Source organism: Mobula hypostoma, chromosome 6 (genome assembly GCF_963921235.1).
Source record: "Mobula hypostoma chromosome 6, sMobHyp1.1, whole genome shotgun sequence".
Classification (NCBI taxonomy): Eukaryota; Metazoa; Chordata; class Chondrichthyes; order Myliobatiformes; family Myliobatidae; genus Mobula; species Mobula hypostoma.
This window is the reverse complement of record NC_086102.1, coordinates 54,328,891-54,350,293: the sequence shown is the minus strand read 5'-3', so window position 1 is coordinate 54,350,293 and position 21,403 is coordinate 54,328,891. Positions and strand designations below refer to the sequence as shown.

At 40.0% G+C, this 21,403-nt stretch overlaps 1 protein-coding gene and 1 long non-coding RNA gene across 3 annotated transcripts in view; one reads left to right on the top strand and one right to left on the bottom strand.

Moving 5' to 3' along the window:
• Positions 1 to 293: 293 nt before the first annotated feature.
• Positions 294 to 2,459, bottom strand: LOC134347543 (uncharacterized). The gene is made up of 3 exons (XR_010018182.1): positions 2,320 to 2,459; positions 1,450 to 1,625; positions 294 to 656 (listed from the first exon to the last, which is right to left on the bottom strand). It is a non-coding gene; the product is annotated as an uncharacterized LOC134347543 (long non-coding RNA).
• LOC134347542 (OX-2 membrane glycoprotein-like) overlaps positions 1,218 to 21,403 on the top strand; it is a 46,798-nt gene continuing 26,612 nt past the window's right edge. The window contains exons 1-3 of one of the 2 annotated variants that reach the window (XM_063049897.1): positions 1,218 to 1,542; positions 17,061 to 17,396; positions 19,792 to 19,911. In XM_063049897.1, coding sequence (XP_062905967.1) covers positions 1,500 to 1,542; positions 17,061 to 17,396; positions 19,792 to 19,911 — 499 coding nt within the window. In that variant the 5' untranslated portion in view covers positions 1,218 to 1,499. Of the gene's footprint in view, positions 1,543 to 17,060; positions 17,397 to 19,791; positions 20,122 to 21,403 lie in introns of both variants that reach the window. The other variant, XM_063049895.1, reaches the window with a different exon arrangement.

The window sequence follows — 21,403 nt, the reverse complement described above, 5'->3', positions numbered from 1 at the left end:
ACCCCATTCAGAATGAATGGCCACTCTGCAGGCTGTCTCAGTGGAAACCTGCTGGTGGCAGGAGTATACAAGTTACTCAGAAGCACAGAAGCAACCTAACAAACCAGGGCTCCAGAACAAACTGAACAATAATCCAAAGTGTCTCAGTTGGTCCTAGGGTCCTTGAAGCCAGGGCATTTGCTATAACCTTCAAGTAGTAGTAATAGCGTGTGTGGAAAACTTTCTCCCATCTCATGTTTTGGCTTAGCAAAAACACTGGACAACATTTTTTTTGTAAGTATTGCTTCCTCAGAATTTTTTTTTGTTTATTATAGACCTCATGAGGCTGAACACAAATATTTCAAACTATCAGGTGGAAATTTGGAGTCTATCGGGTAGGAATTTGGAGAAACAAGAAATTAACTTTTATTGAAAAAATGCATTTAATTGCACAATGGTCCTGACACTTTGCAATAGTTCGACTAAGCTAAAATGTTTTATTGATGATTTCTGTTTTTACTCAGTGTCTGAGGCTTCTTGCGTCCGTGTTCATCCATAATCTGCTGTTGTTGATGGATTCCGGTTACCCTGATAGCATTTCTCCATGACCACAATGTCCCAGTGAAACCATTCACCATGCTCATCACTGACAGCGCCCAGATTTGTAGGGAAGAAGTCTAAATGGGAATGCAGAAAATGAATCTTTAGTGACATGTTACACTTCGTGATTCTGTATGGCTTGAAGCATGTTCGGTGCTCTGTACTGGCAAAGAAATTTTTCAGCAACATATTTGGATGCCTTCCATGCAAGTTTCTCAGGTCCCACTAGAAATTCTTCGAATAACCTGTCCTTGATGACCTTTTGATTTGCGTACCAACAAAAGTACCTCCTTAATCTTGGCATCAGTTGAATTATGAATTGAAATAACATATAGGCGAATTTTTAAAATGGTGCTTGAGAGGGATGTTTCATGGTGAAATCCATTGCTGCCCAAAATCCATAAGAGCCATTCAAAAGTATTCAGGAATAAAAATCTTTGTTGTCCAGCGTAATCAATGGTACAAAGATTAGCGACCCTTGTAACCCCAAGCCTTTTGCTTCCCGCGGTATAGACGTAAAATAATTATTCTATAGTTTAGAGTTGTGAACTAATAATGATAATGAAACTACTATTGAATACTCGCTCAGAAGTAAGGAAGTTTTTAAAGTAATCGGGTTTGCGGACACACGCACACGTACTCACATTCCTCTATTGATGTAAATTGAGAAATGGGCGTGCACGTTACTTCCTTCAAGCAATTTAGTATTCATTTCGGGAACTGAAATAAAAGGCATGTGGATGTCGGTAATTTTAACAGAGTGTGCGTAAATTGGTTCTGGGCCAAATTCACTATCGAAATAGCTTCCCAATAAAGTGCAGGCATCCAGCCGGCTGCGCTCAGTGGATCTTACCCGGAAAAATAGTTTACCTTCTGCGGCGAATTGGAACCGGATCTTCGAACCGCTTGACAATCTCCAGATGAAACTCTTTGGGCTCGCTCTGCTGGTCTCTCTGGCCGACGGTGAGAATCGTTAACGTTTTCTTTAGCTCAGTATGTTCTGCCGAATGGCTTAACAGGATAGTGAACTGGGAAATCGGGGTCAGCTGAGGGTGAGTAGAAAGGAGGAGGAATGTTAAAGGAAAGAGAGTAGTAGAGTAATATACAGCCTCACAAAGGCATGCAAAAAACAACACGTTTGAGTTGTATTTTGCAACCAGTTTAATTAAAAAAGAATGCAACAGTGTAAAGAGCTGAAATACCATAGTAAGTGCATTGAAAATAATGTCTGAAACTGATGTATTCGACATCGGCTTGCCGATTTGTTTCTTTAAAGAGGAGTACGCCAATATAGTCTGTTCTGCCCTCTATACCTGGTGCTCAATTTCGTTGTGGGGAGGTGCGTATTTGAAAGGGAAAAGCATTTGCAGAGGCTAGGGTCAAGACCCTGAATGATATGCATTTCTGCAACGTATTATGATAAGCATTTCTCTTAGTTTGCCGATTGTCGGTGTTCAGATGGGAGATTGGATATGTAGCTTCTTGTTGCCTGCTACTCAGACAAGCTTACTGTTGGAATCGAATAATGTACAGAGCAAATAGGGAAAGTTCTGTCCCAGAATCAAGGTTGCCACCGTTTCAGTCAAGTTGTAATGTGCAGGTAATACTTGTGATTTCCAAATTATTGCTAAGTTGTTCACTGAAGAAAGTGAGTGAACGAGCCGTATACTAACAACTGCAACGCTCCACTGCCAACACTGCGCTCCGATAGTGAAGTCCTGGGAAATGTGTAATACTTACAGTAAATCGAGAGTTATAACGTTCTGAAGACGGGCATTGCTTTCAGTGAACCAGTGCCGCCTTGCTGAGGGAAAGAGCCCATGAGGATCAGGAAATCGAACCTGGTGCTAGGTTCCACTAAGCAGCAGCGAGCCCTGCCATCCAGCGTCGCTCTAAGCTAAAGACAGCTTACAACAGCCACTTCAAAGCAAGGGGAGGGGTGGAATAACACCAGTAACTACTTTTGCAAAATATTTCTAATGCATTCCATCAGTTCTGTTGGACAGGCTACCTGATTGGCATGATGACTACATTCTTCCTGAAACAGACACCCCAACCTATCATGGGGAGAAAGTGCTGGGTGCACAGTGGAGGGAATTCAATCGTGTTCTCAAGGACATCTCCTTGAAGAAATGCAACAATTCACGACTTATAGGAACCTCTGGCCAATGGCCACTTCTAGTTGAGAAGGACCATTCAGAAAGCAGGGTTATTTGACAGGAGCAGCCAATAACCTGGTAAAAAATAACAGAAGGAGAGCATCGATATCAAACTACCCACCCGCCCATCCCAGTAAGCCCTTCCAGCAGAATCAGTAGGTCCCACAATGGCCTCTTAAGCCATATTACACCTCAGACCACATAACCCTCAGAATTTGAGTAGAAACAAGCCACCCGCACCCTGAAGGACTGCCTAGAAGAGAAATGCCAAGCTTAGTAAGATTTTGTGTTCCCACCCTGAATGAAAACTAAGTGTCGTCCATCCTCAAAACTGCAATGCCTGTCCAGGAGTTAGAAGCTTACTGGCTTAATGGGGAAGCACTAGAATTTTCACAGATGGGAAATGTTTGAAAATACTTTTTTTTTGTCTGCTATTGGGAGTAAACAATGGTCTGACTGCAAATGTTGCCTAAAATTTTGTTATCTTTGCAATCTCACATTCAAATGACTCATTCAACAACAATATAACCGCAAGCCTACACTACCTGACTAGGTTTTGTGTTATTTTTCAAAGCTATCCTTGGTAGAGTCACAGAGTCATAGAAAAATACAACACGGAAAGAGGACCTTTGGCCCATCTTGTCCAAGCTGAAACCATTTAAGCTTCCTACTCCCATCAACCTGCACTGGGACCATAGCCCTCGCTAGCCCTACTATCCATGTACCTATCCAAGCTTCTCTTAAACAATAAAATCGAGCTCACGTGCACCACTTGCACTGGCAGCTCGTTCTACATGTTCATTTGTTATCTTTAAGTTTTAAACTGCAGCTTATAGATGAAACCAGGCTTATCACAAAAATGAAATAGGTGAATGTACCAAGGTACAAAGAAAAGCTTGTCTTGTACACCATTCATATGGATCAATTTATGACAACAGTGCATTGAGATACCGCCACAGCAGATTGCAGAATAAAGTGTAACAATTACAGAGAAAGTCATGTGCAATTGGATAATAAAATGCAAGGTTGTAAGGTAGATTGTGAGGTCAAAGGCCTTTCTTATAATAGTAGGGAACTGTTCAATAGTTTTCCAACAGTGGGATGGAAGCTTTCCTTGAGCTTAGTGGTGTATGCTTTAAGGCTTTTGTATCTTCTACCTGATAGGAGTAATGAAAAGAGAGAATGTCTGAGGTTGGTGGGTTGTTCTTTATACTGGCTTCTATACTGAGGCAGTGAGAAGTGTAGGCAGAGTCCATCGAGGGGAAGCTGGTTTCTGTGATGTGCTGAGATAAATGCACAGCTCTCTGCAGTTTCTTGCGGTCATGGACAGTGCAGTGTCAAACTACCTCTAATTTTAAGTATGTGAAAATGAGATAACAATAAGAAACAGAACAGTGTATTAGGAATCTGTGATTAGCTTCTTAATAGATTTAAAGATGATATACTCAAATACATTCATAATTTATTTGTAGCCAAAACAAACGAGTATCCATATTTTGCGAATAGGACTTTCAATCACTTGGAAAGACAGAGAATATTTAGGCGGGATCTGAATGGTTTTGTGTATGAGAAATCCTGCCTCACAAATCAGATTTTTTGAGACTGGTGAATTTAAGGCAGTAAATGTTGTATACACAGACTTTTGACAAGGCCCTGCATGAATGGCTGGTCCAGAAAGTTAGGCCACATGGGATCCAGAATTAGTCTGGTGATGTTGGACAGATGATATTTTACTGACTGCAAGTCTGTAAACAGTGGTGTACCACAAGGTGCGTTGATTTACTGACTGAAAGTCACGAATCAATGGTATACCACAGGGTTAGTGCTGGGACCTGAAGTGAACTTTCATTAATGTAAAGAGTGTAAAGAATTAAAGCTAGAATCACTGATGCTTAGAAAAGTAAAAAATGTTGTAGAAATAACAACCTGTTTGGAAGAAAATAATGGTTGATGATTAAGAAATACATTTTCAATATTCAGTGCTTGTTAAGAAGCATCAGGGAAATAAAGCAGGAGATGGGAATCAATATTCATCTGAGACAGTCGAATTAGAATGGAATTGAATGATGAAAATGGTACTACTTCAGCTGATGGCATTTAAAGTGAAGAACTGAACTTACTTCATGGAAACATTAAGGTAAAAGTGTGGCAAGTCATCAGGACCCATTCTCAGTCATTAGTTTTCACTTTTCTTGAAGGAAAGTACTACTTCCACACTCTCTGTAAAATTTGTGTCTGCCCCCCACCCACATAGACACCTGATGTAGTCATGGGTCACTCCTGATAAGAATTTGGACTGTCCCAGAGAATTACAGCAACTGTTGGCAGTGGGTAGGGCAGATGTTGTAACAAGTTCATTTTTAATTATTTCATACTTAGTGAACTTTCTAACTAACTAAATTACTTCAATAATAATAAAGTTTTTTGGAACCTTAGCGATATTTAGCAGACTCCCAAATTGGAAACTATTGTACTAGGGGATTTCAGTCTTCCTCAAGGGGATCAAAATGCAAAATGTGAGTGCGCAATTGTTGCATCTGAGGGAGAATTTACTGAAATAATGAGACACTAATTTCTGGAACAGAACATTAAGGAACCACAACGGGCTTTTATTTTCTTGGAAATGAGGATGGAACAATAAGCAAAGTCAATGATATCTCACATACACATAAAAATTATGGTAGACACAAGGGTAGAACACCTAAAAATTATTTTATTTTAACAACTGATTTTAAGACTTTGTACCAATTAAAGCAGAGATTCTATAGGAAGAGAGATGCTTGAGACCAACTGCGCAACAAAGCGATTATTTTTCTTAACATTTAACATTAGCTTCTTGTAATTTTTTTATTTCTAAACTGAATTCAGCCAGGTACTTTGCTCCAAAAGCATTATCTTTCTTATATGGGATCAAAATACTAGTAAATTAACAGATTTTGAAGAAACTAAAATATGAAATGTAAATGGGAAGTAGTTGTTGCAAATAGTTTGGGTTAATTCCATATTGATCTAGAAAGCTGAAAGTTACACAATTAAGTGTACGATTTTAAAAATCAATCACTTCTAAAATCTGAGAAATAAGTCAATTTTAATTATCTGAGGGATTTCAGACTGCATTTTTGTACCAGTTCTGTCAGGAAACATCATTATCTGGGATGAAATTAGCAGTGTTACATGGCTTTTAGCAGATCAAGCTTCTTCACGGGTGAAAAGAGGGGGTGGAAAGTCATCTTCAGCCAACTGTAAAACTAACTATGAATGAATTATCAATTTATGTAGCACTTATTTTATTTTCTAATCACTAGAGAGAACTAGCGCATGATAAAAGCTAAGGGGAAATTTGCCCAAGATCACCTATAAGCATAATGGACAAGAATATTAATGGCTAAAAAAGTAATGTCTTCTGTAAAGGAAAAAGTGGGTTGATGTGAACTGTAAATTCATTTCCACAAAAAGTACACAACTAGGTAGACATTGTAAATTCATGGGGTAGATGAGATGTGGAGTGCAAGAATAAATTTAATAGTGAAAGACTATTTTTCTTTCTCTTTTATATTACAGTAGGTAAAGAGGAGAGATACTGATAACTTCACCTTGCAACAAAGAATATAGGAAAAATCAATGTATTTAGATGTAAAACATTAGTAAAGCAATAGCAGACATAGCAGAATTAGGCCATTCAGCCCGTTGAGTCTACTCTGCCATTCCACCATGGCTGATCCCAGATCCCACTCAATCTCATACACCTGCCTTCTCATCATATCCTTTGATGCCTTGACCAGTCAAGAAACTATCAACTTCTGCCTTAAATATACCCATGGACTTGGCCTCCATTGTAGTCGGTGGCAGAGCATTTTACAGATTCACTGCTCTCTGGCTAACAAATTTCCTCTTTACCTCTGTCCTCAAAGGTCACCCTTCAATTCTGAGGCTGTGCCCTCTAGTCCTGGATACTCCCACCATAGGAAACATCCTCTCCACATCCACCCTATCTAGTCTTTTCAACATTCAGTCAGTTTCAATGAGATTCCCCTGCATTCATCTAAATTCCAGTGAGTACAGGCCCAAAGCTGCCAAGCGCTCCTTATATATTAACCCCTTTATTCCTGGAATCATCCTCATGAATCTCCTCTAGATTCTCTCCTATGTCAACATATTTTTTCTGAGATATGGGGCCCAAAACTGTTGACAATATTCGAAGTGCAGCCCTGACTAGTGTCTTATAAAGCCTCAGCATTATCTCCTTGATTTTATATTCTATTCCCCTTGAAATAAATGTCAACATTGCATTTGCCTTCTTTACCACAGGCCCAAGCTGTAAATTAATCTTCTGGAAGTCTTGCACGAGGACTCCTCTGCACCTTTGAGTTTGAACTTTCTCCCCATTTGGATATTAGTCTGCACTATTGTTCCTTTCACCAAAATGCATTATCGTACATTTCCCAACACTGTCATCCATCTGCCACTTTTTTGCCCATTCTTCCAATTTGTCGTAAGTCTTTCTGCAATTGCATTGTTTCCTCAGAACTACCTCCCCCTCCACCTATCTTTGTATCATCCTCAAACTTTGCCACAAAGCTATCAATTCCGTTATCCAAATCCTTGATAAACAAAGTGAAAAGTATCGGTCGCAATACTGACTCCTGAGGAACACCACTAGTCACTGGCAGCCAACCAGAAAAAGCCCCCTATATTCCCATTCACTGCCTCCTGCCTATCAGCCATTCCTCTATCCATGCCAGTATCTTTCCTGTAACATCGTAGGATTTTATCTTGTTAAGTAGCCTCATGTGTAGCACTTTACCAAATGCCTTCTGAAAATCCAAGTAAGTGACATCCACTGCCTCTCCTCTGTTCACCCTGCTTCCTCGAAGAAATCTAACAAATTTGTCAGGCAAGATTTCCCTGTACAGAAACTTTGCTGACTTTGGCTTATTTTATCATTAGTCTCCAAGTATCCCGAAGCCTCATCCTTAATAATAGACTCCAACACTTTCACAAGAAATGAGGTTAGGCAAACCGGCCTATAATTTCCTTTCCTTTGCTTTCCTTCCTTCTCAAAGAGTGGAGTGACATTTGCAATCTTCCAGTCCTCTGGGACCATGCTAGAGTCAACTGATTCTTGAAAGATCATAACCATTACACCCATGATCTCCTCAGGACTCTCTCAGGAGTCTGAGATGTAGTTCATCTGGTCCGGGTGACTTATCCACCTTAAGACCTTTGGGTTTGTCTAGCCCTTTTCCATTTGTAATAGCAATGGCACTCACTCCCGCTCCCTGACACTCTCACACCTCTGGCACACTGTTAGTGTCTTCCACAGTGAAGCCAGGTGCAAAGCACCCATTAAATTCGTCTGCCATTTCTTTGTCCTCCCATTACTACCTCATCAGCATCACTTTCCAGTGGTCCAATATCAAGATTCATCTTCCTTTTTCTCTTTATATAACTGAAAAAACTTTTGGTATCCTGCTGTATGTTATTGTCTAGTTTACCCTCATATTTCATCTTTTCCCTTCTTATAGCCTTTATTTGCCTTTTGGTGGATTGTAAAAGCTTCCCAATCATCCAACTTTCCATTCACTTTTGCTACCTTATATGCCCTTTCTTTGGCTTTTATGTAGTCCTTAATTCCCCTTGTCAGCCATGGTTGCCTACCCCCGCCATTCGAGATTTTCTTCTTCTGTGACACATATCTCTCCTGTGCCTTATGAACTATTCCCAGAAACTTCAGCCATCTCTGCTCTACCATCATCCCCACCCCTATCCTTCTCCCATCCACCTGGGAAAGCTCCTCACTCATGCCTCTGTAATTCCCCTTATTCCATTGCGATACTGATACATGTGACTTATGCTACTCCCTCTCAAATTGCAGTATGAATTCAATCATATTATTATCACTGCTCTTAAGTGTTCCTTTACATTGAGCTTCCTAATAAGATTGGTGTTATTATACTACACCCAATCTAAGCCTTTCCCTGAGTAGGCTCAAGCACAAGCTGCTCTAGAATGCTATCTTGTAGGCATTCAACAAATTCCCTCTCTTGTGATCCGATACCAATCTGATTTTCCCAATCCCCTTGCTTATTGAAGTCCCCCATTACAATTGTGTCATTACCCTTATTACATGCCTTTTCCAGCTCCCACTGCAGTCTCAACCCCACATCTTGGTTACTATTTGGAGGCCTATATATGATTCCCATAATGGTTTTTTCACCCTTGCAGTTCCTTAATTCCACCCACAAAGATTTGACATTCTCTGACCCGATGTCACCTCTTTCTAAAGATATAATTCCATCTCTTATGAACAGAACCACACCATCACCTTTGCCTTCCTGCCTGTCCTTTTGTTACAAAGTATATCCATTGATGTTAGGCTCCCAACTATGGCCTTCTGTCAGCCACGATTGATGCCTACAACGTCATACTGACCAATCTCTAATTGCTCCACAAGTTCTTCCACCTTACTCCAAATGCTAAGCGCATTTAAATATAGCACCTTCAGTCCTGCATTCTTTGGCCTTTTGAATTTTGCCTCTGTGGTCCAATTTAACTCTCTGCTCTGTCTGCATTTACCCCATTCATTGGCTTGTCCTTCCTTACATTCATGTTACATCCGTCATCTACTTGTAAACCTGCAGGCTCCTCGTCAGCTCTATACTCCTGATTCACATCCCCCTGCCATATTAGTTTAAACCAGTACATATGGCAAGCAATGGATTGTTGAAACTTACTCTGTTGTAATACTCTGATGTTATACAAAGTTCATCAAAAATTACAGCAACGGCAATAGGGTCAATCCATTTGAAATCAGTTTTAAAACTTACAGTGTAGTAAAATATAAAGCAGCTGCAATGAATTAAATGAACAATAAACACTATAGTTTGCTGTAGGTCACATTCAGGCTCCCAGTTCAGCACAAGATTAGATTCACAATTGAGCCATCCTAGGAAAGACCATAAGAAAATAGGATGGGTAGGGCAGCAGTTGCTCACTGAAGAAAATTAGTGTATATGCTGAATGAACACACATTAGATATACCGCGTCAAAATATTGGTCCAAGGGCAACCCAGTGATACATCAACTTGAAAATTCTGCTCAGTTAATGTTGCCCTGAAGCAAGCTATCAACCTTGAGACAATGCAGTTGAAACCAACCTTTGTCATTGATTCTTACCAAATGCAGGTAATGGGACTAGACAGGAGGACGCTGGGGTTAGCATGACCATTTAGGCTGAGGGTTCCGTTTGCGTGCTGTACCACTATGACTTCAATGTACATCAAAGCTATGTGAAAGCTGGTTAGGAGAAGGTGAAACCAAGGCACAGTGGCCTGAAACATTGACTGTTTACTCTCCTCCACAGATGCTGCCTAACTTGCTGAGTTCCTCCAGCATTTTGTGCGTGTTTCTCAAGATTTCCAGCATCTGCAAGAATGTCTTGTGTTGCTGAGCATTGCTGTGAATTTTATTGCGGCATATCAGAAAGCTTATTTGAAAGTTTTACAATACAGAGATGTGACTGACCAAGATATAGCAAGCCAAAAGTGGGAAGATAGTGTTGATGCAATTAACGGGTGATTAGAGCAGTAAAGTCAGAACCCCAAGGAAGTGTAAATAGGCAACTGGGGGGCAGGACAGGCACAGAGTTGCAACAAATATGATGCCACTAAATGTGGAGACCCAATGAGGTGAGGCCAACCATCAGAATGATGCTGGATATGGCAGAGATCAGCAGTGATTCCACACACCTCATCACGCATCAAACTAATTCGCAATGAAGATGGTATTCCTTTATCAGTGGAACAAGTATGGAGCCAACAACCCAATTTATCTAGAGGACCTTGTGCTATGATAAAGCCTGAGGTAGACAAATGTTTTAGACTTGGCTCTTTACTTTTTGTTTTTCACTCTCAAGCAGGGGTGTAACATGTGGAATATTATGAGACGTTAAGGAATTTAAGTGTGACTAACTGAATGCTGCATGTTTCATTCAGGAAGCTGCCAGAAAGACTGAGTGTTTATGTCAAGAAACATTGTCATTTTCTTTCTATAAATAAAATACAAGTGTTTGTTAGTTTAAACTGCTGGCTATCCTCCAGTATTCTCTAAATGAGAAGATTTGAAAGTACCAAGAAATTGTGGTACTTTCAGACAGAAAGGATTGAGAACAGAACAACAATCTAAATTAGAAAAGTAGAAAGCCGCTTTTGGGGGGGATAATTCCTGCCTCTCGGATGGGAAGCCAGTGAATTCACTTCTGAGATAAACAGAATCAAAGAGAGTTCCATAAACTTCCATAGTATTTTAGAAGCAAGGGGATAGCTAGGAAAAGAGGAAGTTACCTTGGGAACTAAAGGGAAGTCCTTGTGAAGGGCCAGCGGATATGTGTGGTGTCCTGAATGGATACTTTGTACTAGTGTTAAGCATGGAGGAGAGAATGAAAAGTTGAGAATGGTAGCTAATGTTCTATATTCAAGAATGATGATGGGGGTATGCTAGGAGCCGATAGCACAGTGAGCCTCTTGTCATGTTATTTATGTGCATTGGTTGTACAATCAAGACTTCCAATAAATCAGAAACCTATTATTGTATTTACTTATGACCTTTTCAGGTTTACAGAAACAAAACAATTTCTAGTTTCCTGAACGCAAGTTTCTGCAGATGTTAATAATAGTAAGCAACACACACAAAATGCTGGATGAACTCAGCAAGACAGGCAGCATCTATAAAGGGGAGTAAACTGTTGATGGTTTTTGTCTGAAACCCTTCAGCATAATTGGAAAGGGAGGGGGTCAGAAGCCAGAATAAGAAGATGGTGGGGGGGAGGTAGGAGTGCAAGCTAACAGGTGATAGGAGGGAGAGGGAAAGTAGATTGGTGGGAGAGGGGGATGATGTAAGAAGCTGGGAGAGGATAGGTGGAAGAGGTAAAAGGCGATAGAAGGAATCTGATATGAAAGGACAGTAGATCATGGAAGAAAGGGAAGGAGGAAGGGAACCAAAGGGAGGTGATGGGCAACTGAGAAGAAGGGAAGGGGTGAGAGTGTAGCCAGAGTGGGGAATAGAAGGTTGGATGGGGCAGAGATTACTAAAAACTGAGTTTGGCCTCATCACTCAGGGCTACACCTGCTCCTACACCTCCTCCCTCACCACCATTCAGGATCCAAATGGTCCGTCCAGGTGTGGCAATACATCATCTGCAAGTCTGTCGGGGTCATCTATTGTATCCATTGCTCCCAGCGTGGCCTCCTTTACATCAGTGGGACCTGACCTGACACAGATTTGGGGACTGCTTTGTCAAGCATCTTTACTCTGTTAGCCACAAAAGGCAGGATTTCCAGGTGGCCATCCATTTCAATTCAACTTCCATTCCCATTCGGACTTCTCTGTTCATGGCCTCCTCTGCTGCCACAAAAGGGCCGCACTCAGATTGGAGGAGCAAGTAACCTCCAACTTGATGGCATAAACATTGATTTCTTCAATTTCTGGTAATCTCTCCCCCCTCCCTCCTCTCTTTCTCTATTCCCCACTTTGGCTACCCTCTCACCTGCCCATCACCTCCCTCTAGTTCCCCTCCTCCTTTCTTTTCCTCCATTATCTGCTGTTCTCTCCTATCACATTCCTTCTTCTTCAGCCCTTTGCCCGTTCCACCTATCCCCTCCCTGCTTCTTACTTCATCCACCTTCCCCCTCACCTGGTCTTACCTACCACCTGCCAGCTTGTATTCTCCTACCCCCCCCCCCCCACCACCGCACCTCCACTTTCTTATTCTGGCTTCTGACCCCTTCCTTTCCAATCATGAAGAAGGTTATCAGCCCAAAATGTTGATTGTTACTGCCCTCCATAGATGCTGCCTGACCTGCGGAATTCATTTGTTTATTTATTTATTTACAGATACAGAGTGAAATAGGCCTTTCTGGCCCCCGAATGATCTACTCCTGCACCTATTTTCTATGTTTCTATGTTTCTAGCTGCGCTGCCTAGCAACCCCTGACAACCAGAATTAATCCTAACCTAATCACGGGACAATTTACAATGACCACTTAACCAACTAACCAGTGCATGTTTGGACTGTGGGAGGAAATGGGAGCACCGGAGAAAACCCATGCATTCCATAGGGAAGACGTACAGACTCCTTACAGAGGATGCCAGGATTGAACTCTAATTCCGATCCCCAGAGCTGTAATAGCATCACACTAACTGCTACGCCACCGTGGCACCGTGGTTCCTTCAGCAATTTTGTATGTGCTCCAACTTCCTAGTTTAGAATTACATTGAAATATCCATAAAGCTTCCATTTTCTAAATATTTGTGTGAAAAGCAGTCTTTCTTCGGATGCTTCATCTAAATCTACTCTATTTTGGTGGAAGTGGAGTATATTATGGTCCATGTAAATGGATCTTATTGTAAGAATCTAAATACAAATTCAAAATTTCCCACAAAATTCAAAATACCAAAGCACCATTAACTGAATGGGTAAGGGATAAATTTGGGTCAGCTGCCAGTTCTATAGATCTCCATCTTATGTCCCAGCAGAGATATTCGTAATATCCCCATGCTCTTCGAAGTGATCATCAAAATTGTGTGGAATCCCATACAGAAAAGAAGTTGCTTGCTATACTGACTGACCTCATGACCTGGTGCCTCTACTGCAGGAACAGGTCTTTTGTTCTACTTATTTGTTCATGAGATGTAAAGAAACTTGTAAAGCTAGCATTCAGTCTCCATCCCTATTGATGTCAACATAGGAGAAAGTTAGTCAGACTGAAATCACACGTGCTGATCAGTAATAAGTAGGCAAGGGTTCTTTCCCTTAAGTACATTAGTAACTTCATGCTAACCATTAGTAATTATAGATTTATTAAATTACATTTAACTTCCCAGCTGCTGTGTTGGAGCTCAAACTTGTGGTCTTGAGTCACTGTCTAGGCCTGTGGAAGCTACTTCAGAATCAGAATCAGGTTTATTATCACCAGCATGTGACATGAAATTTGTTAACTTAGCAGCAGCAGTTCAATGCAATACATAATGTAGCAGAGAGAAAAAACTAATAATAACTATACCAGTGAATCAATTGTGTACATTGAATAGATTTTTAAAAACATACAAAAACATAAATACTGTATATTAAAAAAGGTGAGATAGTGTCCAAAGATTCAATGTTCATTTAGGAATCGGATGGCAAAGGAGAAGAAGCTGTTCCTGAATCGCTGAGTGTGTGCCTTCAGGCTTTTGTATCTCCTACCTGATGGTAACAGTGAGAAAAGGGCATGTCCTGGGTGCTGGAGGACCTTAGTAATGGACCTTTCTGAGACACGGCTCCCTGAAGATGTCCTGGGTACTTTGTAGGCTAGTACCCAAGGTGGAGCTGACTAGATTCTGCAGCTTCTTTCGGTCCTGTGCAGTAGCCCCTCCATACCAGACAGTGATGCAGCCTGTCAGAATGCTCTCCACAGTACAACTATAGAAGTTTCTGAGTGTATTCAGTGACGTGCCAAATCCCTTCAAACTCCTAATGAAGTGTAGCTGTTCGGTTGACATTTATGCTCCTGTTCTCACAGTAGGAAAAAAATATTATTGGCAAAACTCTGTGCAAAGTTTATTACAAGAATGAGTAAGTTCTTTATTAATAATAAACAGCATTCCAAACACAATTGGATTAGCTATATTAAAAAACAGCTATTTACTATTTTGTTGGATGAAATAATGAAGTTTATTTCCCATCTCATACAATCATTGAATTGTCAGCATAGAAACAGGTCCTTTTTGGCCCATGATGTCTAATTACACTAATCCCATTTGTTTGCATTTGGCCCATATCCTCCTATGCCTTTCTGATCTAATTATCTGTCATTTAGCCTTTAAAATGTTGTAATTGTATCTGCCACACTACCTCCTCCAGGTAACGACCACCCTCTGCATGGAAGACCATAAGATATAGGAGCAAAATTAGGCCATTACGCCTTTTGAGTCTGCTCTGCCATTCGGTCATGGCTGATTTATTATTCCCCCTCAGCCCCATTCACCTGCCTTCATCCCATAATCTTTGTACCCTTACGAGTCACTGAGGATCACAGTCACCGTGGATCAGAAGGGAAGAGGAAGAAGGAAAGAGGGGTGATGATAGAGGATTCGGTACTTAAGGCAACAGAGAGGAGATTTCCTGGATATGAAAGAGACTCCCAGATGTTTTGTTACCTCCAAGGTTCCAGGATCAAAGACATCTCAGATCGCGTCCATAGCATTCTTAAGGGAGAGGGTGGACAACCGCAAGTCGTATATATTGATACAATTGACATAGGTAGGAAAAGGGACGTGAAGTCCTGAAGAGCAAATAGAAGGAGTTAGGTAGGAATCCTAAAGCAGCACCTCATGGGCAATAATCTCTGGATTGCAGCCTGTGCCATGCACTGGTATGGATAATAATAGGATAATTTAGCAAGTGTACGTGTGGCTGAAGAGCTGGTTTCAGATTTGTGAATCATTGAAAACTCTTCCAGAGAAGGTATATCCTGTACAAAAGGGACAGGTTATACCTTAATTCAAGGGAGACCAATATCCTTGTGGGCAGATTTGCTTGAGCTATTGGGAAGGATTTCAACTAGTTTGGCAGGGGGTGGGAAGGTCAGAAAATAGGCAGCAGGTGTAATGGTAGATTCAGTATGCGGACAGACTGTGAGGAAGAATAGGTACTGGATGGGGTATAATTGCAGTCAGTAGGATGTGTTGAAGTGAGTCTATTTTAATGCAAAGAGTATCAGAAACATGGGTGATGCACTTATAATATAGATCAGCACATGGAACTACGATGTTGTGATATTATAGAGACTTGGCTAACAGAATGGCTGTTGGCTGTTCCAAGGTTTAAATGTTTCGAAACGTACAGGGGCAAGGTAAAAGAGAGGGGAAGAGGCATTATGAGAAGGGGATTGCGTTTTTATACGTACCATAGTGGGAAGAGGTATTGTCCAGGTAGCTGTGAGAGTCCATGGGTTTATAGTGGACATCGGTAGATAAGCTGTCTCCAGAGATAGAGACAGAGAGATTGAGGAGGGGGAGGGAGGTGTCAGAAATGAACCGGGTAAATTTGAGAGCAGGGTGGAAGTTGGAGGCAAATTTGCATATATTACATTATTACAAAATTACAGTATTACATATATCTGTTGGTGAAAGTATGTGAACCTCTTGGGTAATGCCTTCTACAAAAGCTATTTGGAGTCAGGTGTTCCAATCAATGTGGTGAGATTGGAGGTGTGGGTTGTGGACGTGCCCTGCCTTATAAAAAAGGCTCACCAAGTCAGGTTACTGACAGAGTCTGCTCTTCTCAAGAAAGATCTGTTTGTGTGCACCATGCCGTGATCAAAACAACTTTCAGAGGACCTTAGAAGAAGAATTGTAGAGATCATTTTTCTCAATAAGTAAATGAACAAGTATAATATTTTGTGTCATTTATTTAATTGGGTTCTCTTTATCTCATTTTAGGACTTAATGTGAAGATCTGATCACATTTTAGGTCATATTTATGCCAAAATACAGAAAATTCTACAGGGTTCACAAACTTTCTAGCACACTGTATGTTCCAGTAAGAATAAACCCAGCTATTCAATTTCTGTGTAGCCCACCATTCCAGGCAACTATCTGGTGAATCTCTTCTGCACTCTTTCTATTGTTACAGCACCCTCCCTCCAGTGTGGCAAATGGAGCTGTACCCAACACTCCAGTGTGGTCTAACCAATGTTTCATACAGCTATAACATGACACCATAACTCTTATACTCAATATCTCTGCCTATGAAACCAAGCAGACAAAATGTCTTCCTTGTTTTCCTATGCAGCTAGATTACCATTTTCAGTGAGCTATAGACTTGCACCCAAAGGTCCCTCTATGCATCAATACTCCTAAAGTTCTTACCATTTACTGTACATATCCTGCAAGGATTTGCTTTCCAAGGTGCATTAGCTCATTCCATTTACCATTTCTCTGCTTAACTTTCTGACTGATCTGTGTCCCGCTGTACACATAGGCTACCTTTTTTGCTATCTACAACCTCCACAATTTTTTGCAACACACACAAAATGCTGGAGGAGCTCAACAGGTCAGGCAGCATCAATGGAAAAAAGTGCAGTTTACATTTCGGGCCGAGACCCTTCAGCAGGCACAAATTTTTACCTCTTCTGTAAATATGCTATCAGACACATGCATTCTCATCCAAGACATATGTATATCCAGTATAATTAGCATACCTTTGAGTGTTTTGGGAATAAATATTTGTGAAATGGTTGATTAGTTTTCTTTACAATATTCTATTTTATTTCTGTTTCACAGCTCAAAGTCCGATTGTGAAGACAAAGGAAAAAATAACAGCAGTTTTCGGAGAAAGACTTTCCTTCACTTGTACAACAAATTTAAATGATATTCTACAGGTGACCTGGCAAAAGTTAAATGGTCAAACAGAGGAAAACATCGCCATCTACAATGAAAAAATTGGACCCAAAGTATTTGGACCATTTATGGATAGGGTGTCTATTTTGACATCAAAGCTGCAAGAATCCACCCTTGTACTTTCTGGAGTGAGATATGAAGATAAAGGATGTTATCAGTGTCTCTTCACGACATTCCCAGCTGGATCAAATATTGGGAAGACCTGCCTGAATGTACTTGGTAAGACTTGTACAAATAAAAATAAAGTATGTCTTCAACCACCGAAGTCCACTTCGCTCATTAAATTATCTCCTTCCACATTCCCTATGTGACTATTTAATCATGAATGCAAACTCGTGCAAGATTCCAGAATTTTTTAAATTCTTGCATCATTCAAACTAACCTATTCAAACAAAACTCTCAATCTTTTTTTGTTAATTGTTATCTTGAAATAGAATTGATTGAATTAAAATCATCTATGATAGTCTGTTCTGTAATTTCATTATCTCATGTAAAAGTGACTAAAATATTTACTTTTTACTTAAAAATACAACTGATATTTACTTACCTGAAGTTGATGTTAATTAGTAAGAATAAGCAATAAGTTATGTCTAATCGATAATAGGTATTGTCTATTACTACTGAAAATTCAATTTGGATCATTTTGAAACACATATCTCATGGTGTGTTGATTAATTAAGATGTTTTATTTCCCATGAGGCTGACCTTGCAGCTGAGAAGCAATCAGGCAATTTAGCAGTCTACAGTCCACGGGTTTAACTGGATCATGAATGGGATGTTGCTCAGTTATGTGCTTAGCATCGTATGTTCTTAAACCATTTTATTTTCCTTGTTGCACTGACAGGTATTCTGCCTGGATCAGTAGTTATGAGAGTACTTTGTGTATTGCTAAGGAAATCATGTGGTCAGTTGTTAAATTGCAGGATTAGTAAGATGAAATAGAAGTTAATTCAAATTTCATTTGAGGACCTGAGGTAAACAGTGGGTTAAATAATCTAGATTCAGAATAGTGCTGTCCACAATATGCGCTAATAAAGCTGTTGCCCCAGAGCTCCAGTGCCCGGCTTCAATCCTGACCTCAGTTATTTGGACATTCTCTCCATGACCACACGGATTTCCTTTGGCTGCAGTGGTTTCCACTCACACATCAAAGATGTGCAGGTTGATAGATTGGCCGCAGTAAATTGCATGAATGACAGGAATGTTGAGGGGAGAACAAAATGGGACTACTGTGAATGGATGCTTGCTGCTTAGTGAAACTTGGTGGGGTGGAAAGCTTGTTTCTGTGCTGTAATCCATTGATATCATTGGAATGGATTTCAAGGCAGACTATCACATAGTTAATGTAATAATGTATTTAGTAGTGTAGGATATTCCTGGGTTAAGAACTTTCAACTTATGAACACCCCTACATACAGGCATGCTCACAAAATTCAAATTCAAAAATTCAATATACATACTTACAAACAGCAGAATTAGTTTCTTCTCACTCCACTTTTTAAAATTGTTCTTTCTTTATCAGTCATGTGTGCTTTTGATGCCACTCCTTGTAGTACTGTGGAGGTATGGTTACCATTGGTTATGATACCAAGTGAGTTTTATTTTGTTGTTCATTTTCCATCATGGACAAAATCAACTTACGGACATCTGTAAAAACATGAATGACCTGTAGCAACTGGGGATAAACTTTTATGCATGTAGTTTCCTGGTAGCTCACTAACAATGTCTTCCCAAACTGTAGCTGTTTTATCCCCACAAAGAATATCACAGATTTTGCTCTTTACCTTTTAGACTTAAAATAATGAGTAACAATGGGAGTTCAAGAGTTCAGATGAGTAATTTCTGGCACTTTTGTTATGAAACATGAAAAGGTTGTATTCATGATGCTCCAGAAATAAGGCATTGCTATTAAAAGCACCAGAGATAGATAATGGGGCAGTGACTGGGAACCAAATACATAGTTATGTGCTTTTTCATCCAGAAGAAATGTCAGGTGTGAGCCCTGCAGGAAAAGTAAAGTGCAGTACCAAAAGGACTTTACTGTACATATTTGACCCTTGCATGTAATCAGGAAATAATGGGTGTGGTATTTGCAGTGCTATAGAAACCAATATGATAACTGAGATAAAGATCAGCTGTCTTGCATCTTCTGACATGATATTCAGGTAAATAAAAAAGTATTTTTGCTGCTGTCCTGCAACAGATTCTTCTAGTTTTCCAGTTCAAGTGTTGTTGCCTATGAAAACTTATTACAGATTGAGGTGTCAACTATTTAAGGATTGATGTTTAATAATGTTATTAATAATAAATGATTTGCAATCACTATTGGCCAGGGTCAGGAGAAAACTTGCCCTGTCCATTGTAAAGAGCTTTGTATCAGAGGAGCAGTCAGGGTCTCAATTTACCCATTCAGTTGAAAAGTACACTTCCAATACAGTGCTGCTCCTTCAAATCAGCACGGAAGTACAAGTCCAGGGTTTGTGCTTTGGGCTTTGGAGTGGAACAAAGCTGATGAGAATCATTTTACCAAACTGTGGTAAAATCATTCATACCAATTTGAAAACTTCAAGGTCTTGACGGGAAATTTTAACTATATTCTGTTTCCATTTCACAGCAAAAAGTCCACATGAAGAGACTCAAGAGAATAAGACAGCAGTAATAAGTGCAAACGTTAACTTCAGCTGTACAACACAATTAGAAAATATTCAACAGGTTATCTGGAAAAAGCTAAGAGGTGAATCTGAGGAAAATATCATCAAATTTAATGTAAAACTCAATACATTTGAGAAACGTGATAAAAGAGTTTCTTTTATATCAACAAATGAGTCAGTGTACACAATAGAACTATCTGGAATAAAGCTTGAAGATGAAGGATGTTATCAATGTCTCTTTAATACATCTGATATTGATTCAAGCTCTGGCAAGACCTGCCTCACTGTAACTGGTAAGTATAATACATTAATGAGCAGAAAAATGAAACAAAGACATGGACAACATTTCTATCAATGAATTATTAGATTTTTGAACAATACTGAAAACACTTAGCAGATGGGGTAATAAATATGGAGGGAGAAAATGAGTTTTCATTTCAGTCAAAGGCCTGGGCAAATTAATTACCTGTAGTAAATTTGCAAAAAGGTCAGAGGTAGTAATTCATCCCAGTCTGTATCATTTAAACAAACAAAACTGAGGATTATTGGAGTTATACTTTAAAACTTCTAAAATACTTTAAAGTTTCTAAAATTCATTTCACTGAAGTTAATGGAAGGAAATTTACCCAAGGGAGAATTACGTGCCTAGAGAAGTGCTCCAAAAGTCAACAATTTGACAATTCTGAAATCACACAGGTTTAGTCTCTAGCTCATCAGTTAATACTTGCCAAGCTCCCTACAATTCCATCTTCCAACCCCACCTGCAAAGACTTTGAGTTTCCCGCTTCCTTCCCACTCACCAGGACCCTGATCTTGGTATCTTTGTCAGCCATAGGTGTGGCACGGGAGGATAGTTAATATTGTGCCTTTATTTAAGAAGAGCAGCAGGGTTACTTCAGAAAACTGCAGGCAAGTGAGTCTTGCATAAGTGGTGGGAAAGTTATTGGAAGGGATTTTCAGAGGAAGAGTTTATTAGCATTTGGAAAGATGATGACTGATTAGCAGAATCACATCTCACAAATTAAATAGTTTTTTATTGAAGATGTAACCAAGAGACACGTGAGCACAGCAGTAGATGTTTTCTGCATGGACATTATAGTAAAGTCTTCCACATGGTAGACTGTGACAGAAGGTTAGAACACATGGATTCAGAGTGAGAAGGTTCAATAGATGAGGAAGCAGAGAGTGATAGTGTAGGGTTGCTTTTCCAGATGGGAGGCCTGTGATCTGTAGTGTGCTGCAGGGATCATTGCTGGATCCTCTGTTGTTTGTAACATAATGATTTGGATGCGAATGTAGGTAGCGTGATTGAGTAAGTTTGTAGATGGCGTAAAAAAATGGTGGAGTCATTGATACTGAAGAAGGTGAAACGACAACAGGATAGAGATCAACTGAGAAAGGGAATGGCAGATGGAATTTAACTTGGACACAGAGATTGTGCAGATGGTGGAAATAGTTCCCTGAAGATGAGAATACAAGTAGACAGGGTAGTGAAGAAGGCATATGGCATGCTTAGATTCATTGGCTGAGGCACTGAGTAGGGATGTTGGCACTTCAGGTGTCAGTTGTACAAAA